General features: G+C 34.3%; 1 protein-coding gene across 2 annotated transcripts in view; it reads right to left on the reverse strand.

Annotated features, from left to right (window-relative positions):
- PHIP (PHIP subunit of CUL4-Ring ligase complex) overlaps nt 1–18,890 on the reverse strand; it is a 141,369-nt gene that overhangs the window by 95,463 nt on the left and 27,016 nt on the right. For both annotated transcript variants that reach the window (XM_084889481.1, XM_084889482.1), the window contains exon 7: nt 5,590–5,750. In XM_084889481.1, the coding sequence (XP_084745607.1) occupies nt 5,590–5,750 (161 nt within the window). The remainder of the gene's footprint in view (nt 1–5,589; nt 5,751–18,890) is intronic.

Consider the following 18,890-nt stretch of genomic DNA (forward strand, 5'->3'; position numbering starts at 1 on the left):
AAGAAAACACATATAAATTACTTGTTTATGCTACAACAGCAAATTAAGCTCGAGAAAAAACTGTAAAGTATATAGTGCATACTATAAAGACCTACATTTACAAATAAACATTCCAATTTCACATAGCCAGAGTACAGATTAGAACTTTTAGGCTTATTTTTACTTACTTTTTTCATTTTCAAAGTTTCCTTATTCATCTTATAGCTTATACTCTATTCCCAATCTCTCCCTACAGTCCCCTACGTTTTATTATTAAAATGTTTTAAGTTTTGTGTATACAAAAAAGGTAGAGAATATTATCATTAACCCCATATATCCATTTTCTAGATTCAAAATTTACCAACCAGTTTAAAAGGTTGCATATATTAAAATTCTTTACAACCTCACAATCTAATTTTTTCTTTAAAGCATCACTGTATCTGAACATTGTTCAGAGGACCTAAAAAAAACAAATGATACTAGTCATCGGCTTTATAATAGATATAACATATAACTAATCACACAGTATTAATATAACATGTTAAATGCTGTACTTCCTAACAAGATTCTGCCAACACTACCTAGAAAACTCTAGTCTAAAGCATTAAACCAGTTCTTCAGATTGAGTTTTGAAGCAAATCAAATGGGCTCCCAACCACTCAAGACTAGTACTAAAACTTAAACTTTGGAAAGTATCCACATTAAAATCTGTTATTACCATCATGTCCATTTTATCTCAGTCTCTTCATCCTATAAGAGTAATATGCAAATTGACTGTCACTCCAACACACAAGATGGCTGCCCCCATATGGTCAAAGATGGCTACTTCCATGTGGACACAAGATGGCCAGCAGGGGAGAGTAGTTGGGAGAGACCAGGCCTGCAAGGGAGGGCAGTTGTGGGCAATAAGGCCAGCAGGGGAGGCCAGTTAAAAGTGACTAAGCCAGGGGGTGATCAGGCTGGCAGGCAGAAGCAGTTAGGGGCCAACAGGCAGACAGGTGAAAGGTTGGGAGTCAGAGGGATGTCCGATTGGAGAGGGTGCAGGCTGGGCTGAGGGACTACTATCCCCTCCCCCGCAAATGTACGAAATTCATGAAGGCAGGCGAGCAGTTGGGAGCCAGCAGTCCTGATTGTGAGAGGGATGTCCTACTGCCCATTTAGGCCTGATCCCACCATGATTGGGTCTAAATAGTCAGACATCCCTTGAGGGGTCCCAGATTGAAGAGGGTGCAGGCTGAGCTGAAGGACACACACCTGTCTACTAATTTTATGCACCGGGCCTCTAGCAAAAGCATAATACCCTGTTTCCCCGAAAATAAGACAGTGTCTTATATTAATTTTTTCTCCCAAAGTTGCGCTAGGTCTTATTTTCAGGGGATGTCTTCTCTTTCCATGCGCTAGGTCTTATTTTCGGGGAAACACAGTAAGCAAATCAACCAATGTACATGCCCTTGACTGGAATTGAACCTGGGACCTTTCAGTCCGCAGGCAGATGCTCTATCCACTGAGCCAGACCGGTTTTGGCTGCCACAATGTTTTAAGAAATGCATAATCTAGCTAAGTACAAAACCAAAAATGCTTTTTTAAAAAAATCATTTAATTCCAAACAAACAGATAGCAATGGGTCATTATTTTTACTTTTCAATAATGAAAACCTCTTGTAATTACTGTGAAAGTATGTTCATTAGTATGTTACCATTTATCTATGTCAAACCTAGCATAAACAGAAAACATTACAATAAGAATGTATAGCTTTAGTTTACTTAAATTCCCAAACAAAATGTGACACCAAATATACAGCAGTGTGTTTTTTTTTTGTGTTTTTTTTTGTTTTCAGCAGTGTGTTTTTTAAAAATGTTGTAACAGCTTCTTTTCTTCTATCCTGGAAAAAAACAAAAACAAAAAACACACCCACATAGTGAAAAGTCCTGGTAAGAAAGGGTGGGACTTAAATAAACCTTAAATTTGCCTAAGAATAGGAATTTAGTTTAAAGTACCCTCTAAATTTGCTTATTCCACCACCACACCTAAAGAAGCCATGAACATAATGATTGTGCCATTAAGACAATCAATATGCATCTTAGCTTAGGACAGAGAAAGAAAGCAGAAGCAGACACTCCAGAATCACTGTTATTTCTTTTAATACTTTTAAGGAGATTATGAAAATAGTGGTAACAATGACCTTTTCTTCCTGTATACATCTGCATCTAACAAAACAGGTAATTCTTATTTTATTTGTCTACCAAATACTAACACTCTCCAAAAATAAAGCATAAGGAAATGTCTAGTACACATTTGGCTTTGTTAAGTCTGGTAAACAAAAGTCCTATAAGTCTCTGTGACAATGCTTTCTCCTCTACTTCATTATATACTTGGGTATTAAAATTCTCCTTAAAACCTAGAAAAAATGTCTTACCTATTTATATGAAAACATTATGAAATAACTTTAGATATAGGACTTTGAATCAATTAAATTCTATGCAGACTAAAGCAGAATCTAAAGTCTATACCCCCAAAATTTAATAGTTTCTGAAAGACAAGTTTTAAAGGGTTTAATTGAACTATATGCATTTCTTTATTTAAACTAAAAACTAGAAGTGACAACTATGTGAGCTGTTCAATGAAAAGTACAGGGCAGAGTAGTACATGACAATGAATGACTGACTTTTGCAAGCAAAAAACTGCACACAGTTGGAAACAATACAATAGGTTACTTCTGCTCAGATGCCCTTAAAATTAAAAAGTAGACCTAAAACCTTTCCTTGTTAAAAGAAGCATCAATAGTGAAGATCAACCAAAGATTATTACTTTGACAAGAGATATAATAAATTATATAATTTCAAAACTTCTATCTTGGAGAATTTGGCATTTCTTGTAAAAACAAAACTCTTATTTCTCTTGCTACTACTACATAGCTTTATAAGTCAGATTTCACTTGTTGGTGCCATTAAAAAGACTAGCTTTAACCTGTTAATTCCATGGATGAGAACAGTGGGGGTGGGGGAGGTAAGGGTAGGGTAGAAACCAGGTGGAGGGGAGCTTTTGGGGGGGAAAAGAAGAACAATTGTAATAATCTGAAAAATAAAGATTTATTTAAAAAAACAAAAAAAGTAGAGCTGAACTAGGAGTCCCTTAATGCCAAGCTGAGGCTCTTAACCACACTGCTATCTAAACTGCCTTTAGCTATTTTTACTCAGAAACAACTCAAAGACAATTAGTCCCTTGGAAAAACCTTTCAAATATATCTGCACAAAAACCTTTGTAATAAATGTACAAGGTCTTAAGATACATAAGACATAAGTAGGAAATACTGGTTAGTCTACTATTGAATTGCTATTCTAATAACTAACAAGTGTGACCCCTCACGGGAATGAAAGATGGTATTTTGAGTGAATGGCTTATTCTTGAGAGAATACTATGATCTACTATCAGTCATGATCTACTATGCTAGTGCCTTGTCCTATCAGTTTTCAAAACTGATTTTCAAAGCATTAGTCAGTGGCTAGTGTGTTCCCAGTGGAATGAGGGAACACCCACCCAGCAGCCATCCCACTTTATAAAGTTATAAACAGTGAACACATATTTACTCTACTTGCCAATTGAGGGGATTAATCATAAAAATACAAGAAAATTTTAAATAACATACTCTCATATTTTTGCATTTCTATTCATAAGGAAACACTTTGGAATCTGTAACTGCAAATTACCAATAAAAAATTACAAATGAGACAGACTTTGACACAACTAGCAAATTGTAGTATATATGTAAAACATCAACATTTTTACTCTTGTTGAGACCATATAAAATAATAGTGGTAATTTTCTCCCTTCATTTATGTCTTTAACAAAGGAAAATAACTGAATACAGTTTCCTCTTCACTTACCGTTCCTGTTCCCCAAATCAAATATCTTAAAAGTAGGAATTATACATTTAAAATAGGAGTTGCAGATAGTAATTATCTTAGGCTTTGTAGTAATAACTACTTAACTGTGCTGTTGCAAAAGCAACCATAGATAATACATAAACAACTAATGTCTATATTTGAATAAAATTTTATTTCCAAAAAACAGGTGGTAAGTTAGACTTTACTCACAGTTGTAGTTTGATTGAGAATGGGGGTCTTACAACTCTATCTGTATCTACCACTCTATACTTATGAGAGTAAAAGCATTATTATTTCACTCCATTTCCTTAAAAAAAAATCTCTAGATTATTGACCTAATTCAAATCTTTAAAAAAGAATTCCTACAAGGTACTTTATAGACATCAAAGACTAAGAAATTACATATTTTTTATAATCTCAATGCAATGGCATAACTTTTAACTCACCAAAATGAAGTACAAACACAATGTAATGCTTTCTTCTCATTATTTCAGACTATTTTTGAAAGAATTCTTTTAAACATTAGAAATAAAAAATTCCATTTTGCTTTGAGAACTGAATTTAAATATTAGTATAATAATTCTGAAAAAGCTAAATGTAATTATTGTTGCAGATGTCAAACACTTTAGCAAATAGATATACCTATTCTTCACTGTGAAAATAACTTTTGTTAGAAAATTTTTCACTTTTATGCTGCTTCATAAAGAACAATGGAAATTTAAAGAAAAAAAAGATAAAAGGGGAAAATATTAAGGTAGAAAATGACCTACAAATACCTGAAAAGAATTAGAACCAGAGAAAAGATATATATAAAAATCTCTCTCACATTCTACTGGTTTATCGATGATGGGGTATACTAGTACAGGAGTAGTGGACATAAATAAATCTGTTTATAGCATGTTTACTAAAAAGAGGAATCTATAACTGTCTCAACTGTTTAAAACTCATAGCTGCTTGCTTCAAAGACAGAGACAGGTATTTCCATTTTAACTTCCACTTGATATTTTTTTATTTCAAAAGAAATTAAGAACTTTGTGAATAATTTAATTATCAATACAAGTATTATTAGTATGAAAAGTATTATCCTTAGTAGATGCAATAGTTAAGGTGTCCAAAAATAAATTGAAATTTCCCCCAAAATAATTTTCTCACTGAAAACCAGTGCTTTTCTCTATTCAACACGTTAAAGGAATAAAAAATAAACCTATCAAGCCCCTTTGAATACAACATCATACACGTTAAAGAGTGAGGTTAAGGACAAAAGATAATAAAGCATGTCAAATATGCTCAGAATTTTTTCTGCCACAATTTTGAAGGAAAATTTCCCATAGACGAGCCATTTTCTACAAGTAATATAAAAAGACACATTTAGTAGTCTCCTCTAATATGCTTATCGCACTTTGGAAATGCCTTGGGTTTAGAATTAAAATTATTATTTGACATTTTACAAAATTTCAAACAGTATGTTTGAAATAATGCTGAGAATTACACTTATCCATGATGTGGGACTATAATATAGCTGTGACTGTGATATAACATATCTTTTAGGAATTTTCCAAACTTGGATAAAGCCTAGCCTTAAGTAAAATCTTCTGAGAATAAGCTAAATTACCTGAATTTCCAGTTTTTTATTAAAAGGAAAAATAAAGGTTTAATCTTAAGTTCAACTATAAGCAATGTTTCTTCAATTCTTCATATGAATTAAGATATTTTAAAAATTACTTACAGTAAATATCCGTCTGCCAGTTCTATCAAAAGTTACACAGTACACAGACGACAAATGTCCAAGAATTCGTTTATGCATTTTCATGTGCTGATATACTGCAGTTGGAACAAGTCGCTCAAGCCTGTATTTCCCATTCAGCCTCCTTGAAAACAAAGTATCCGCTACCAAGAAAAAGGAGAAAAATATTTATAAATCATAAATTATTTTTCATAATTATTACCTTTTAAGAATTCACATATTCTAATTTCTCATATGTTGATAATAACAATGCTTTCTAATATACATGGCTCCTAGTTAAAGTCTACAAAACAGTCATAATAAAAACACTGAAATTCGGTGAGTTAGGCACTTTTATCCTCCTTTTACAAAGAATGAAATTCAATTAAACAACATGTCCAAAGTCACAAGATAAATATGAAGGTAGAGTTTAAACTCAGGCTTTTCTTTGTTCAGTTTTAGTTTCATTTTATATGATATTATTTCTTTAAATGCCTCTATGATATAGGTTTTCTTGTAAAAGCAGTCAAACTGGATCCATCCAGTAATTTTTAGTTTTTATCATCCAGCAATTCCTAAACACACTAAACCTGACATGCCAAGTGATGGTTTTAAAAACTTTACAAATGAAGACAGAAGAATTCAGTTTTGTTTTTAAAAATTACAATTAAACTGGTTATCTTGACAAACAACTGTATAGTGAGTGATTCCTTCTCTATTTGCTCTTTTTCAACTAATCATTTTAACTATCTTTTAAACTGAAATTTACTTCACTACAGCACAAAATGTTCTCTCCCAACTAAATTATGACTGTACTTACCTTCTATATTGATAATATGAACAAAAGATGTTCTATAAACATATGCTGACTGATCAGCAGGCACATTATTCACCTATATCTTTTTTTAATATAAAGCTTTATTTCTAACCGTAACATCTAGTAAGCACTAGATGGGATAGTAAGGACTATAGTTTCTCACTTGACTTTAGTCCCAAAGATAATTAAATACATATAAAAATGCTATTTAAACTAGATTTAGAGCCTCGCAATTATTGGCAAGGCACAAATAGCTCAGTTATAGTGTACATAATACCAGTATTTTTTAATACATAATATAATAATTGTTTGTATATTTAAACTATTTGTGTATTTGAAAGCAAAAAATAAAAAAATCTTGGTGACTGGTGAGATTTAAAGAAGAATATTCTCAATATTTCAAGAAATAATTACATTATCCTTATGTTCTTTTACTGTATCAATCATTTTAACTTCTAACTAGAGGCCTGGTACATAGATTGGTGCCCCGGTGGGGTCCCTTGACCTGGCCTGAGGACATTCCCCAAGGGTTCCTGGGTTACAACAGGGGGGATTACAAGAGAGTGCAGGTCAGGCCAAAGAACCCCACAGATGCACAACTGGGACCAGGCAGGGACCACCGGAGGGCTCCAGGGCGTGTTTGGCCTGTTTCACCCAGTCCTGATTGGCTGGACCCCAGCAGCAAGCTAACCTACGGACCTAAGCATCTCCCCCTGGTGATCAGTACATGTCATAGCAACTGGTCCAACAGTCACTTAGCATATTGGACTTTTATTATGTAAGATAGATTATCTCTCCTGCTGTAAACATATAAATTCTATACAATAATCTATTTCAACCTCTATGAATATCTAAGACAAGCTTTAACAGCTATGAATTAGTATATTTAGGCTTAAGTTGGTTATACAGTGATTCAATAAGTTCTAATAAGGCCTGACACATCTTTCTTTACACAGAAAACGGCCTGGTAAAAGACACCCTCCAGTGCTTTGGTTCCAAACTGACTTAGAACAGGCATCACACAAAAACACAGACATCAACCGTCTTGCCAAACTATAATGCAAACACTTATCCAAACACTAAGAATCAATGACATTTCTGTAAGAAAATAAGTGATGACATATATCACAAACACTGACAGCGTTACAAAAACATAGTTTAATTCCCTCCCTCCAAAATTTAACAAAATTCTAAAAATGTCAAATTTTATTAAAATATTTAACATTGTTTAGGTATAAAAAATTATTTTGATAGTAATTATAATATCAAAACTATTATTTTAATGATCAAGCACTTAATCATGTGTTAGAATTTTTTAAATGAATATTTTGTAAAGATCATTTGGAAAATAAAGAGTTGATAAAATATTTACTGAGCAAAAATACTTCCCTCAGGTAAAGAGGAAAAAAAATATTACTGCTCTCTTAAACAGTTTTTACTAAATCTTCACCTAAAGTTCATTTTCATTGAGTCAACTGAAAAAAAAAAAAAAGATATCCTCTTGAAGTTACTTTCCAGTCAACTTCTCAGGTAAAACTTTCCAGAAACCTAACATTAAGTGCAATATATTTATAGTTAAAATTATATTCCATATTAGCCTGTTACGCTTCACTACCAACTAACTACTGCCTATCTACACTATGACTGTATCTTAAGGTAGAAGGTACTAGCCACAACCTTGCTCTCAACCAAATTATAAACTGGTGCAACTGAAAGATATGACCTATAGAGAGACCATTAGGTAGAATTTTCAGGTAATAAGTTGCTAACTCAAACTTGATACAATGAGTTAAAAAAATAAATACAATTATGATTCAATAGTTAAAGTTCAATTTGAGGAGGTTAAATTTGACAGTCCACCAGATTGAATAATTTCTACAAAAGTAGAGAACAATGTTATAGGACTCCTATTTAGTAAATTCATATTTTATTTTACTATACAATTTGCATGTTTGTTTCCCTTACCAGACCTTAAGTGCCTTAAAGACAGAAATTCTGTCATACTTATATTTCTTACAACTGAGTATAGAGCCATTTAAATAAAAATGTATGTAAATGAATTTTAGTTAATAGTAAGATACCCAAGATAGTTCAATTTAATTTATAGTTTTATAGCAGAAATGCAAATGGTAATTATTCACTTTCTAAAGAAACTGTTAGTAGACTAACTGGATTTGAGTACAAGAAAAAAGAAATATCTCTTGGATTATAGGAACTCCTTAAATTTTATTAAACTAGAACATCAATTTTCTAAATGAGCATGGTTAAACAGATATAAGAGGTCAAAAAGAAATAAGTTTATTCTATGACATTACAATAGTTTAACCTTAAATCAAGCAGCATATATGACTTAGGTTTAAAAAGCACATTTATTTTCATAAGTACTGTGATGAGAAATATTCTTAAATTAAGCCTGCCAAAACAAATCTCTATCTTCTTTACTCGGAAAAATTCTTTCATATCCAGGGCCAGTTAAAATGTCACCTCCTCTAGGAAGACTGTAGTGAATATAACTGGTTGCTTTGCAACATTTACTTCTCTGCTCAAAAGTATACCATTCTTCATTTCATTTAGAATAACACCAAAGTCCTTATACACCAGTCTACCAAGTCCCTGCATAATATTGTATCCCATCACCTTTCTACCCTCACCTACTACTATTCCCCCTGTCCCTTATTTGGTCTGTTTTAGCCACTCCAATCTTTCCCATTCTTCCAAAACATCAGGTATGCTCCTAATTTAGGATGTTTGCACTGGCTATCCCATCTGACTAGGATACTCCCTGCCACATATGGCTAATCCCTTGACTTCCCACTTCAAGTCGTTCTTCATATTTCTGTCAACAAGACCTAACCTAATCAGCACATTGAAAACTGCAACAATCCCCTACCACCACCCTCAACTCCTAACCCCACTTTATGTTCTTTCTTCATCACTTATCACCTGATGCTTTACCTTAACATGCTTATTATGTTCACTAGTTATTTCCTATATCCCCCACTACACTATAATAAGCTCTATGTGGGCAGGATTTCTGTTTGTTTTGCTCTTTGATTAGTCTAAGAACTGTGGTGACTGGCACTTAGTAAGATGGTCAATATATATTTGGTGAATTTAATGAAAAATTACATGTTAATAAAACAATTAGGTTTAGGAATAAAACAAAAATGGAGGATTTTTTTATCGTACAGGTTCCAAATGGAAAATATTTCTAAATACTCCTTCATTTCCAATGCCCTGCTAAATGGATTTAATTTGGAAGGAAATATAAGTAAACATATTTACTCAGTTTTCCAAGTAAATAAACCAGTAAATGAAATAAACATTCCAGAAATCACTGTTATCCATTTTGAGTGTCAATCTCTTTGAAGTCTGAAGAGAGAAAAGTAGCAAAATAAGAAGTGTAATTTGTAGCAAATCATTCAGAACAAACTTTTGAAGCCAAGTCTATATGCAAAAGTCTACAGAATTAATTACTAGAGATAAAAGGCCCATGATTTCTTCATGTTAGATATAACTGGGAGCACATATATAACCAGTGGTGGTTCTTATCTACTATAGGCCTGGTGTACAAAATTCGTGCACTGGGGGAGGGGGGGAAGGAGACAACAACAACAGAACACACGATGCACGCATGTCCCTCAGCCCAGCTTGCACCCTCTGGCAATCAGGGAACCCTCAGGGGATGTCTGACTGCCAGTTCAGGCACTCACCTAGGCCTGAGCTGGCAGTCAGACATCCTTAGCGCTGTCATCATCACTGCTGCACTCACCAGTCATGAACCCAGCTTCTGGCTGAATGGTGGGAACACACTGACCACCAGGGGGCAGCTTCTGCACTAAGTGTCTGTCCCCTGGTGGACAGTATGCATCATAGTGACTAGACGGTCTGCTGATTTGCATATTAGTCTTTTCTTTTATACTAGAGGTCCAGTGTATGAATTTGTGCACGAGTGGGGTCCAGCTGGCCCTCCCCAATTACGGCTGATCAGGGCCAAGCCGGCCAGGGGGTAGGGGACAACCAGGGTCACACTGTGTGTCAAAGCAACTGGTCGTTCCAGTCATTCTGGTATTCGGGTTGCTCTAATATATGGCCCGGTGCACGAAATTTGTGCATGGGGCTGGGGAGAGTCCCCTCAACTCAGCCTGTACACTCTCTAATCCAGTTCACCTTGGGGGATGTCTGACTCACAATCCTGGACCACTGACTCCTAACTGACTGCCTGCATAATTGCCCCTAACTGCCTCTGCCTACTGGTCTGATAACCTCTTACTCCGTCCCGCCAGCCTGGTTGCTCCTAACTGCCCCTCTGATCACCCCCAACTTCACTCCCTGTGCCTGGTTGCCCCGTGCAGCCTACTGCTCGGTCATTTGGTCGCCCCCTCACTGAACCCCCCTGCCGGCCTGGTCACGCCACACAGGCTGTTTGGTCATCCGTTAGGTTACAATAGTCACTTAGGCTTTTATATAGATAGGATTACTTCTCAAGGTGCTAGGATAAGTCAAATTGCCCCACAAGTCACGTTTTCCTAGTTCAAACATGTTATTTTTCAAGAATTGATTTATTTCTCTAATCATACTACTAATGCATACTCAATATAGAAAATAAAAATCTCTAATTTTACCACCTAAAGCAATCAATTTTAGAATTTGCAAAGGTTTCCTTCATAAATAGCATTTTAACAGATATGCTATATTCCTAATCGAAATAAGAACAAGGCATTAAGTTCAATATACTTGTGTTCAAATTTGACATTATGATTGACTAGAAACAAGTTTTCAACTTTAATTTCTCCAGTTACATTTCTAGTAACATTTTCCTTAATATACTTTGCTCTCAATATTATGCTGTTTCTTGGCATCTCACAATTTCAAAATGTTTAGTCAATTCTATCAATAGTCTTCATTTTGTTTGTAATTTCTTCTGCTGTTTTAAAATGAAAAGTCCTCCTACCAGCCAACAGTACAATAAATATCCATTTTCACATTTTTAAATTTTTGATGCCTTAAATTTCCTTAATATAGCTAGAGGTTCGGTATATAATATAAAGTAATGAAGATTTGGAGGGAAGGTTTTTCTCCCCCCGATGATTAACTCTTTATCCCAGCCTTTTCCTTTAATAATCCTTCTTTAGTCCATTAAGTTTTGATTGTCTTATATACATATTTCTGTACCAGGTCACTGATAATATGTCTGTCTACATGCCAGTACCAAAATTTTAACTTTATACCTAATGATGTATTAATATTTATCCAGATATTTTACTTTATTATGTGCCCATTTTGAAATGTCTTAGTCTTGATTATTTATTATCTAATTTGAGGATCACTAAAACGTTTTTAAGACATCAATTTGCTGTATATGTGTATAACCCATGGTGAAGGCCTAAGTGGGGGCTGGGTAGGGTCAATGGAGGAAAAGAGAGGACATCTATAATACTTTTAACAATAAATATAACTGCAAAAAAATCAACATGTTGAAAATATAGCTTTAATTTCACTTATAAACAAAGACACCTTTCTATCCAGGAACATGACGCTTTCTTCCTATAGCTGGGACCAAGTTTTTAACGGAGAAAATTTTAGAAAAAGATAAACACAAAGTTACCATAGTTTTTCTCACTATACAAATCTGTACCATTTGAACTAAGTTTCCTGGGGGGTAAATGAATAGCATCTGCAATAACCACAGTAACTACATTTTTAGGACATTAGAAAAATACATAATAAAGTCTCTGCAAGAATGAACATAAAGTAGAAATACCATAACTCCCCTCTTCTAAATTTTCTTCTCCTCTGTTAAGCACTTTGCAAAATCAACAATGACACATGGTGCAATTGCAATAATTTATCTAAGATCAAAATTAACCTCATTGTTTAAAAAGATGAGTTAAATATTTAAATTACTCTGAATTAACAAAAATGCAGAGTTTTTTTTAAAGTTTTTTAACTGTTAACAATATGATATGCTATAAAATGACTACTACAATGTAGGAAAGCTGTTCCCCCTTAACAATCAGAACTGAAGGGTCCCAGAACTAGTGCCTATTAACTTGTATGAGCTCATGAAATCAAAGCCCTGGAGAAAGTATAGTCAATACAAAAAAGCGTGTGGCTGTCAGATCCAAAACCTGAAAACTAATTTTTGTGCCAGTACCAGAATTAAATAGGAGGCAGAGAAGCTAAAATATGTAACTCAGAAGATATTTTAGTATAACATGGGCTCTTTTCTGATTACTAAAATTAAACAGGAAGCAGAGAAGATAAAATATGTAACTCAGAAGGTATTTCAGTACAATGTGGGTTCTTTTCTGATACAGAAAAAGGGATACTCAGGTCAAAAATAACACCAGAGTACTTTACTAAGAGTATTTCTATTAAATTCATTTTTGTACTATATTTTAACTTATTGTATTTTGTGAGTCTACTTAAAGGAAGGACCTGAAAAGCTCCCAAAGTTTCTGAAAATAAAATGCAAAAGTAGCTATATCTTATAATCAATAGCCATATAAACAATTCCTAAGTTAAAGTACAAAAGATAAATTCTGAATAATCAGTACCTAGGTTTCTTTTTCATCTCCATGGTCTGTGTTAATAAATGTTTTCTAAATGTAAGATTAATACAATGGCTAAATTCATAACTATAAAACAAGAGTTTGGGAACCCATAAAATTGAACTTTAGTAAACTACATTAAAAAAAAACTTTAGTAAACTTTTATAAAGCAAGACCATATAAAAATAAATTTCAAACTAATATGCCCTTTAGATGGGCTATTGCTTCCAGAACACCCCCTATGGATACTCAAGTCCCTTATATAAAGTAGTATAGCATTTGCATGTATATTTTAGGTTGCTTCTATATTACTTATAATAATTAATACAGTGTAAATGTTATATAAGTATTGTACTGTTTAGTAAATAATGACCAAAAAAAAGGTCTGGTCATGTTCAGAACATGTTCAGTATAGATGCAACCATCATAGACTTAACATTTTTTTTTTCAAACATGGATTTTTGATCCATGATTGGTTAAATTCATGGATTCAGAACCCACACATATAATGCGTGTACTGTATTTTTCCCCACAAAATAATGCTACATCGATGATCAGGAACTAAGAGGGCAATTTCTAATTAAATAAAAATGACCTTTCAAGTTCATTCCAAATCCCAAAAGTTGTCTATACACACACACACACACACACACACACGCACACACTCTATGATGATTCCAGAATTCCTATCAGACAAATATACTGTGTGGTATAAAGTATTTGATAAGGCATAGAATTTTATTCATTTAAAGAACCATACCCCTCACTGGTTTGGCTCAGTGAATAGAGCACCAGCCTGTGGACTGAAGGGTCCCAGGCTCTATTCTGGTCAAGGGCATGTACCTCAGTTGCAGCTGATTGCTGTTCTCTCTCATCAAAGTTTCTAACTCTCTATCCTTCTCCCTTCCTCTAAGTTAAAAAAAAAAAAAAAAAAAAAAAATTCTATATAAAATATATTTTTTTAAAAAAAAGAAAGAACCACAAAAAAAAATATATTCTAATGAAAAGGAGATATGACTGTGGGGATCAAAAAATTGCTATATAATTCACTGAAAGAGAAGTTATGATAAAGCCAATGGCTATGAAGTCAAATGGCTATGAAGAAGAGAGAAGTCACTAGGGCTGACAGCTAGAAAGAGTCTCTTATTAGAAAGACCTGAAGAATCTGATGAAAGAAAAAGGCTTATCTGTAGCAATTAACAATGTGGATAAACTTCAAAATACAATACACAGTGTGGGGAGAAAAAGGACTATAGAACACGAATTCCATGCACTGGGCCTCTAGTCTCCAATAAGGAAACTAAGGACAAAATTTAACTTTCCCACAGATAAAGCCCAGGTTTGAATTCAGAGTCTGATTCCAAAGAGCACAATCTTACTATGCTGCCTAGGAAGACAACTATTAGAAAAAACGACTGAAAGAAAACATACCAAAGTACTAATAACAGATAAACAGTGAGACTGACTGATATTTGAGCTGTTCTGGTTTTACAAGTTTTCTCCATTGAGCATATATTCATTCTGCTTGATTTTTTTAATTAAAGTATAGTTCAATATACTGCATGGAACTCATAAAAGCAATATGAAAAATCTAAATTGTCTAAAGAGATTAACTTATATTCAAAAACTGAGAAAAATAGGTCCACAGATAAAGATGTAAGGAATTTAAGTTCATTTAACCATAAAAAGGAAATTAAAAATTAAGTATATTATACTAACTGAATTATGTACTATACCACAGAGCATAACCATTGCCTACTTGACAATGGATTGAATGATATGCTACAAAGAATTCACATCAGGTTTGATTAAAAAAACCATCCTATATAAATAAAAAGCCAATATGCAAATTGTCCCCTTGATCAAGAGTTCCACCAGGGGGCTGAGCCAGCCCATCAATTGCCTTCGGCCCTTCCTCCCAGGCAGCGGCCCCCCAATCGGCCCCCACCCTGATTGGGGTGTGCCATGCCAGTAGGACCCACCCATGAGCAAATTCGTGCACCAGGCCTCTAGTAAAATATAAAGGGCTAACAATTTTATTTATAAGTTTTGTTTCTAATACATCACAGATAGTTTAGATTCAATTTAATTTGGAAAGGAATTGTATAAGGAGAAACTTTTAATGTTTAATTCACTAGAGCCAACTGATAAGCTTGCCACAATAATTTTTCTGAAGTTACTAGCCAGAGATAATCTGGGAAATAATTCAACACAGACTGATTTATTTCTATAGCACCATCTGATCTTTATATCACCCTACACCAATAGCTAACAAATGACCAACATAGCAAAAAGACAAATTTATAATATACAAAAGTCCCAACTTTAAAGTAGGAGGAGGCTGCAAATTAAAAAGGATAATCCTGATAATTCTGTAATCAACTTTTTGCCTGCTCCTCTCCCCCGCCAAAAAAGGTGGAAGGAAAAAGAATGGATGAGTAAAGGAAAATAATCACCTGGGCAACACTATACCCATAAAAGCTTCTCTCATTTTGCTACTGAAACTAACATAATTACTATGCACACTAGCTATCCTCCCAATCTCTGCATAGTTAATTTTGATATTTAGCTGTACCTCTTGTTTGAAAGATACCATGTTTGTCTGAAAAAAAGAACACAAATACTAACTGAAATAAAATATAGAAAGCAATGATTCTAAAAGTTAAACAAAAAATATCATGAACAAAGTACATAACAAGCACTAAAAACAAAACAGACGTTACAATTACTAGGATTGTAACTTACTAAAATTGTATAATTACTTGGTTTGTATTATTCTGTCTCCTCTTTTCTTCCCTGGAAACTAGTCTGATGCTGCTTCAAACAGAAAATAATATTAACATCTTAAGTTTTAAACATTTTATGTATTTTATAATTCTTTAGAAAAACTTATTTTTAAAAGTGATAGTTTGCCTGACTGGCATGGCTCAGTGGTTGAGTGTTGACCTATGACCCTGGAAGTCAGGGTTTGATTCTGGTCAGGTTACATGCCTGGGTTGCAGGCTCAATCCCCAGCAGGAGGCATTTAGGAGGTAGCTGATCAATGATTCTCTCTCATCATTGATGTTTCTATCTTCTTCTTTGAAATCAATAAAAATCTTATATAATAAAAGCCTAATATACTTAAGTGTCAGGTCATCCATTCAACCAACCAAAGCGTAATATGCTAATGATATGCTAAAGCTGTTCAACCACTCGCTATAACATGTACTGATCACAAGGGGGCAGATGCTAAGATAGGTAGGTGTGCTTGCTGCTGAGGTCCAGCCAATCAGAACTAAGACTGAGAAGGGCCAGACACACCTTGGAGCTCTCCTCAGCTGGCCAACTTCCCATGTCCCTCCCCGGCCCTAAATGTGCACCAGTGGGGTTCCTCGGCCTGGCCTGCTCCCTCTTACAATCGGGACCCTTCAGGATATGTCAGAGAGCCAATTTCAGCCCAATTCCACAGACCAGGCCGAGGGACCCCACTGGTGCACGAATTCGTGCACTGGGCCGTTAGTATTAAATATAAATAAAAGCTATTGTTTTATGCCAAATATATCTTTAAGTTTTTATTTATTTTAGAGAGAGAGGAACAGAAAAGGAGAAAGAGAATGATGTGAAAGAGAAACATGAACCAATTGCTTCTCATATGCACCCAAACCAGGGAATGAACCAGCAACCTGGGCATGTGCCCTGATAGGGAGTCCAACCGGCAACCTTCAGGTGCATGGGACTATTATGCTCAACCAACTAAACCACACTGGCCAGAGCTATTTAAAATATTTTAACCATTCATTTCTCAGTCAACGAACATTTTATGGAGTACCTATTTTGGCCAAGTATGGGCTAAGGGATATAATAGAGAAAAACAAAAAACAAAGCACTTACCTCTTAAGAGATTGCAGTCTAGCAAGGAAGACAGACATGAAACAAGGACTTACAATATTAAGTGGCATCAAACAAAAGGTTTTGGGAAATTCTGAAATATACAGTACAGGGTACTAAACTTTGGGGGGGAGGGGATTTTATCTGAGAATCAGAATAATTTCTCTGAAACACAACATTTAAACTGAAAAAGTTCAGCTATTTTTGACTGGAAAATGAACAGCAAAAGATGGAAGCATATTCTAGGTCAAGGAAAAAACATATGCAACACTCTGAGGCTAGAAATATAGTATTCAAACAACCTAATAAGGTTGTATACTACGGTTAGCATACAGAGGACAGAGAGCTAGGATTCTCAGTTGATCACAGAATCATCTAGATATGCCAAGTTGCATGTGCAATTCCCAGTCAGAGCACATAAAAAAAATCAAGCAATGAATGCAAAAGTAAGTAGAATAAAAAACTGGTGTCTGTTCATCTCTCTATAAAATTAATAAAAAAGAGAGACTGAAAAAATAGAGGACATACTACAGAGTATGCATTGTCATAAATTTTGGACAATTTCCCAAGGAAAATAAATTGAAGGCTTTAAGGAAGAAAGAAGTGCATATCTTATATAATAAAGTGCTAACATGCTAATTAGACCTAACAGCAGAACAACCATCCAGACAACCTTCCAGACAAAGCTGGGGCTGCAAGGGCTGAGGCAGCCGGGGCTGCGAGGGCCAAGCCCCTTGCATGTATTTTGTGCAATGGACCTCTAGTGATATAGGATAGTTTTGAAGTAATTGCAGTTTAATTTCTTAACTGCAATAAGAATAGACAAGAAGAGATGTGACTAAAAGCAAAAGCTGTTTTTGCAAAAGAAATCAAAGGTTTCCAAAAACAAAATTTCATTTTAGAGGGCACACTACCTAGTACTTTTTAAACTATGGTAAAAAATTTTGGACTATTTCCCAAGAAAAATAAGCTGAAGGCTTTTAGGAAGAAAGAAGTAGGTATGATATTATAAAACAGCTTAGAAATAATTGCAGTTTAATCTCTTGACTGCAATAAGAATAGACCAGAGGAGATGTAACTAAAAGCAAGAGCTGATTTTGTAAAAGAAATCTAAGGTTCCCAAAAACAAAATTTCATTTTAAAAAAAATTTAATCAGTTTGCCAACAAGATTTAAGCTTTCTTAAAGAAATGAATATTTCCTGTCAAATTTAAGTATTTATGTGGCAAGATATAAACTTGAAAGAAAGAATATATCAATTCTTATTGTTTCTAGAGTTCAGATTCTGAGACAAAATGTTCCTATATATAAGTCAATACAGGCACATCTCATTTTATTGTAGTTTGTTTTACTGTATTTAAGATATTGCAATTATTTACAAATTGGACAGAACTTCTTCCAGCAAAAGATTATGACTTGCTTTATTGCAACAGCCACTTTATTGCAGTGGTATGTCTCCAAGGTATGCCTATAAATAGACACAGCTAGTACAAGACTAATGCATAAAGATTTCAGAGAAGGCAAAAGGATGCTATATAAATGCATAGGATCAGAGACAAAATAACCAGGGCAATAAACTAAGTTTTAGTTACTACCTCAACTAAGTTTGTTAAATTTTTACAATTTACATCACAGACTAGTAGGCACAAAGTAGTCCGGATTTATAAACAGACAGTAAAATAAAACAAGATAAACCCTGGCCAGATAGCTCAGTTGTTAAAGCGTCATCCCCATACACCAAGGTTGCAGACTCAAACCCTGGAGGGCACATACAAGATCAACAAATATCTCTCTCTCTCTCTCTCTCTCTCTCTCTCTCTCTCTCACCTGCCCTCTGAAAAAACTAAATAATTAAAAATTTTTAAATAATATATTTAAAAATAAACAAGCACTGAGATAAGCCCAAAAGTTGCTTCTTAAATTGTACAAGCATGGGTTCTAATATTCCCAGTGTAATCAATTGATACCTTAATTCACTAATAATAAACCTTCATTTTCTAAATACCAGTTTCTGCATTTTTTTCCTTAAAGCTACCCTTGGATCACTTATTTCTCTCTCTTCTT

The sequence above is a fragment of the Pipistrellus hanaki genome, assembly GCF_964339955.1.
Source record: "Pipistrellus hanaki genome assembly, chromosome: 7".
NCBI classification, from domain to species: Eukaryota; Metazoa; Chordata; class Mammalia; order Chiroptera; family Vespertilionidae; genus Pipistrellus; species Pipistrellus hanaki.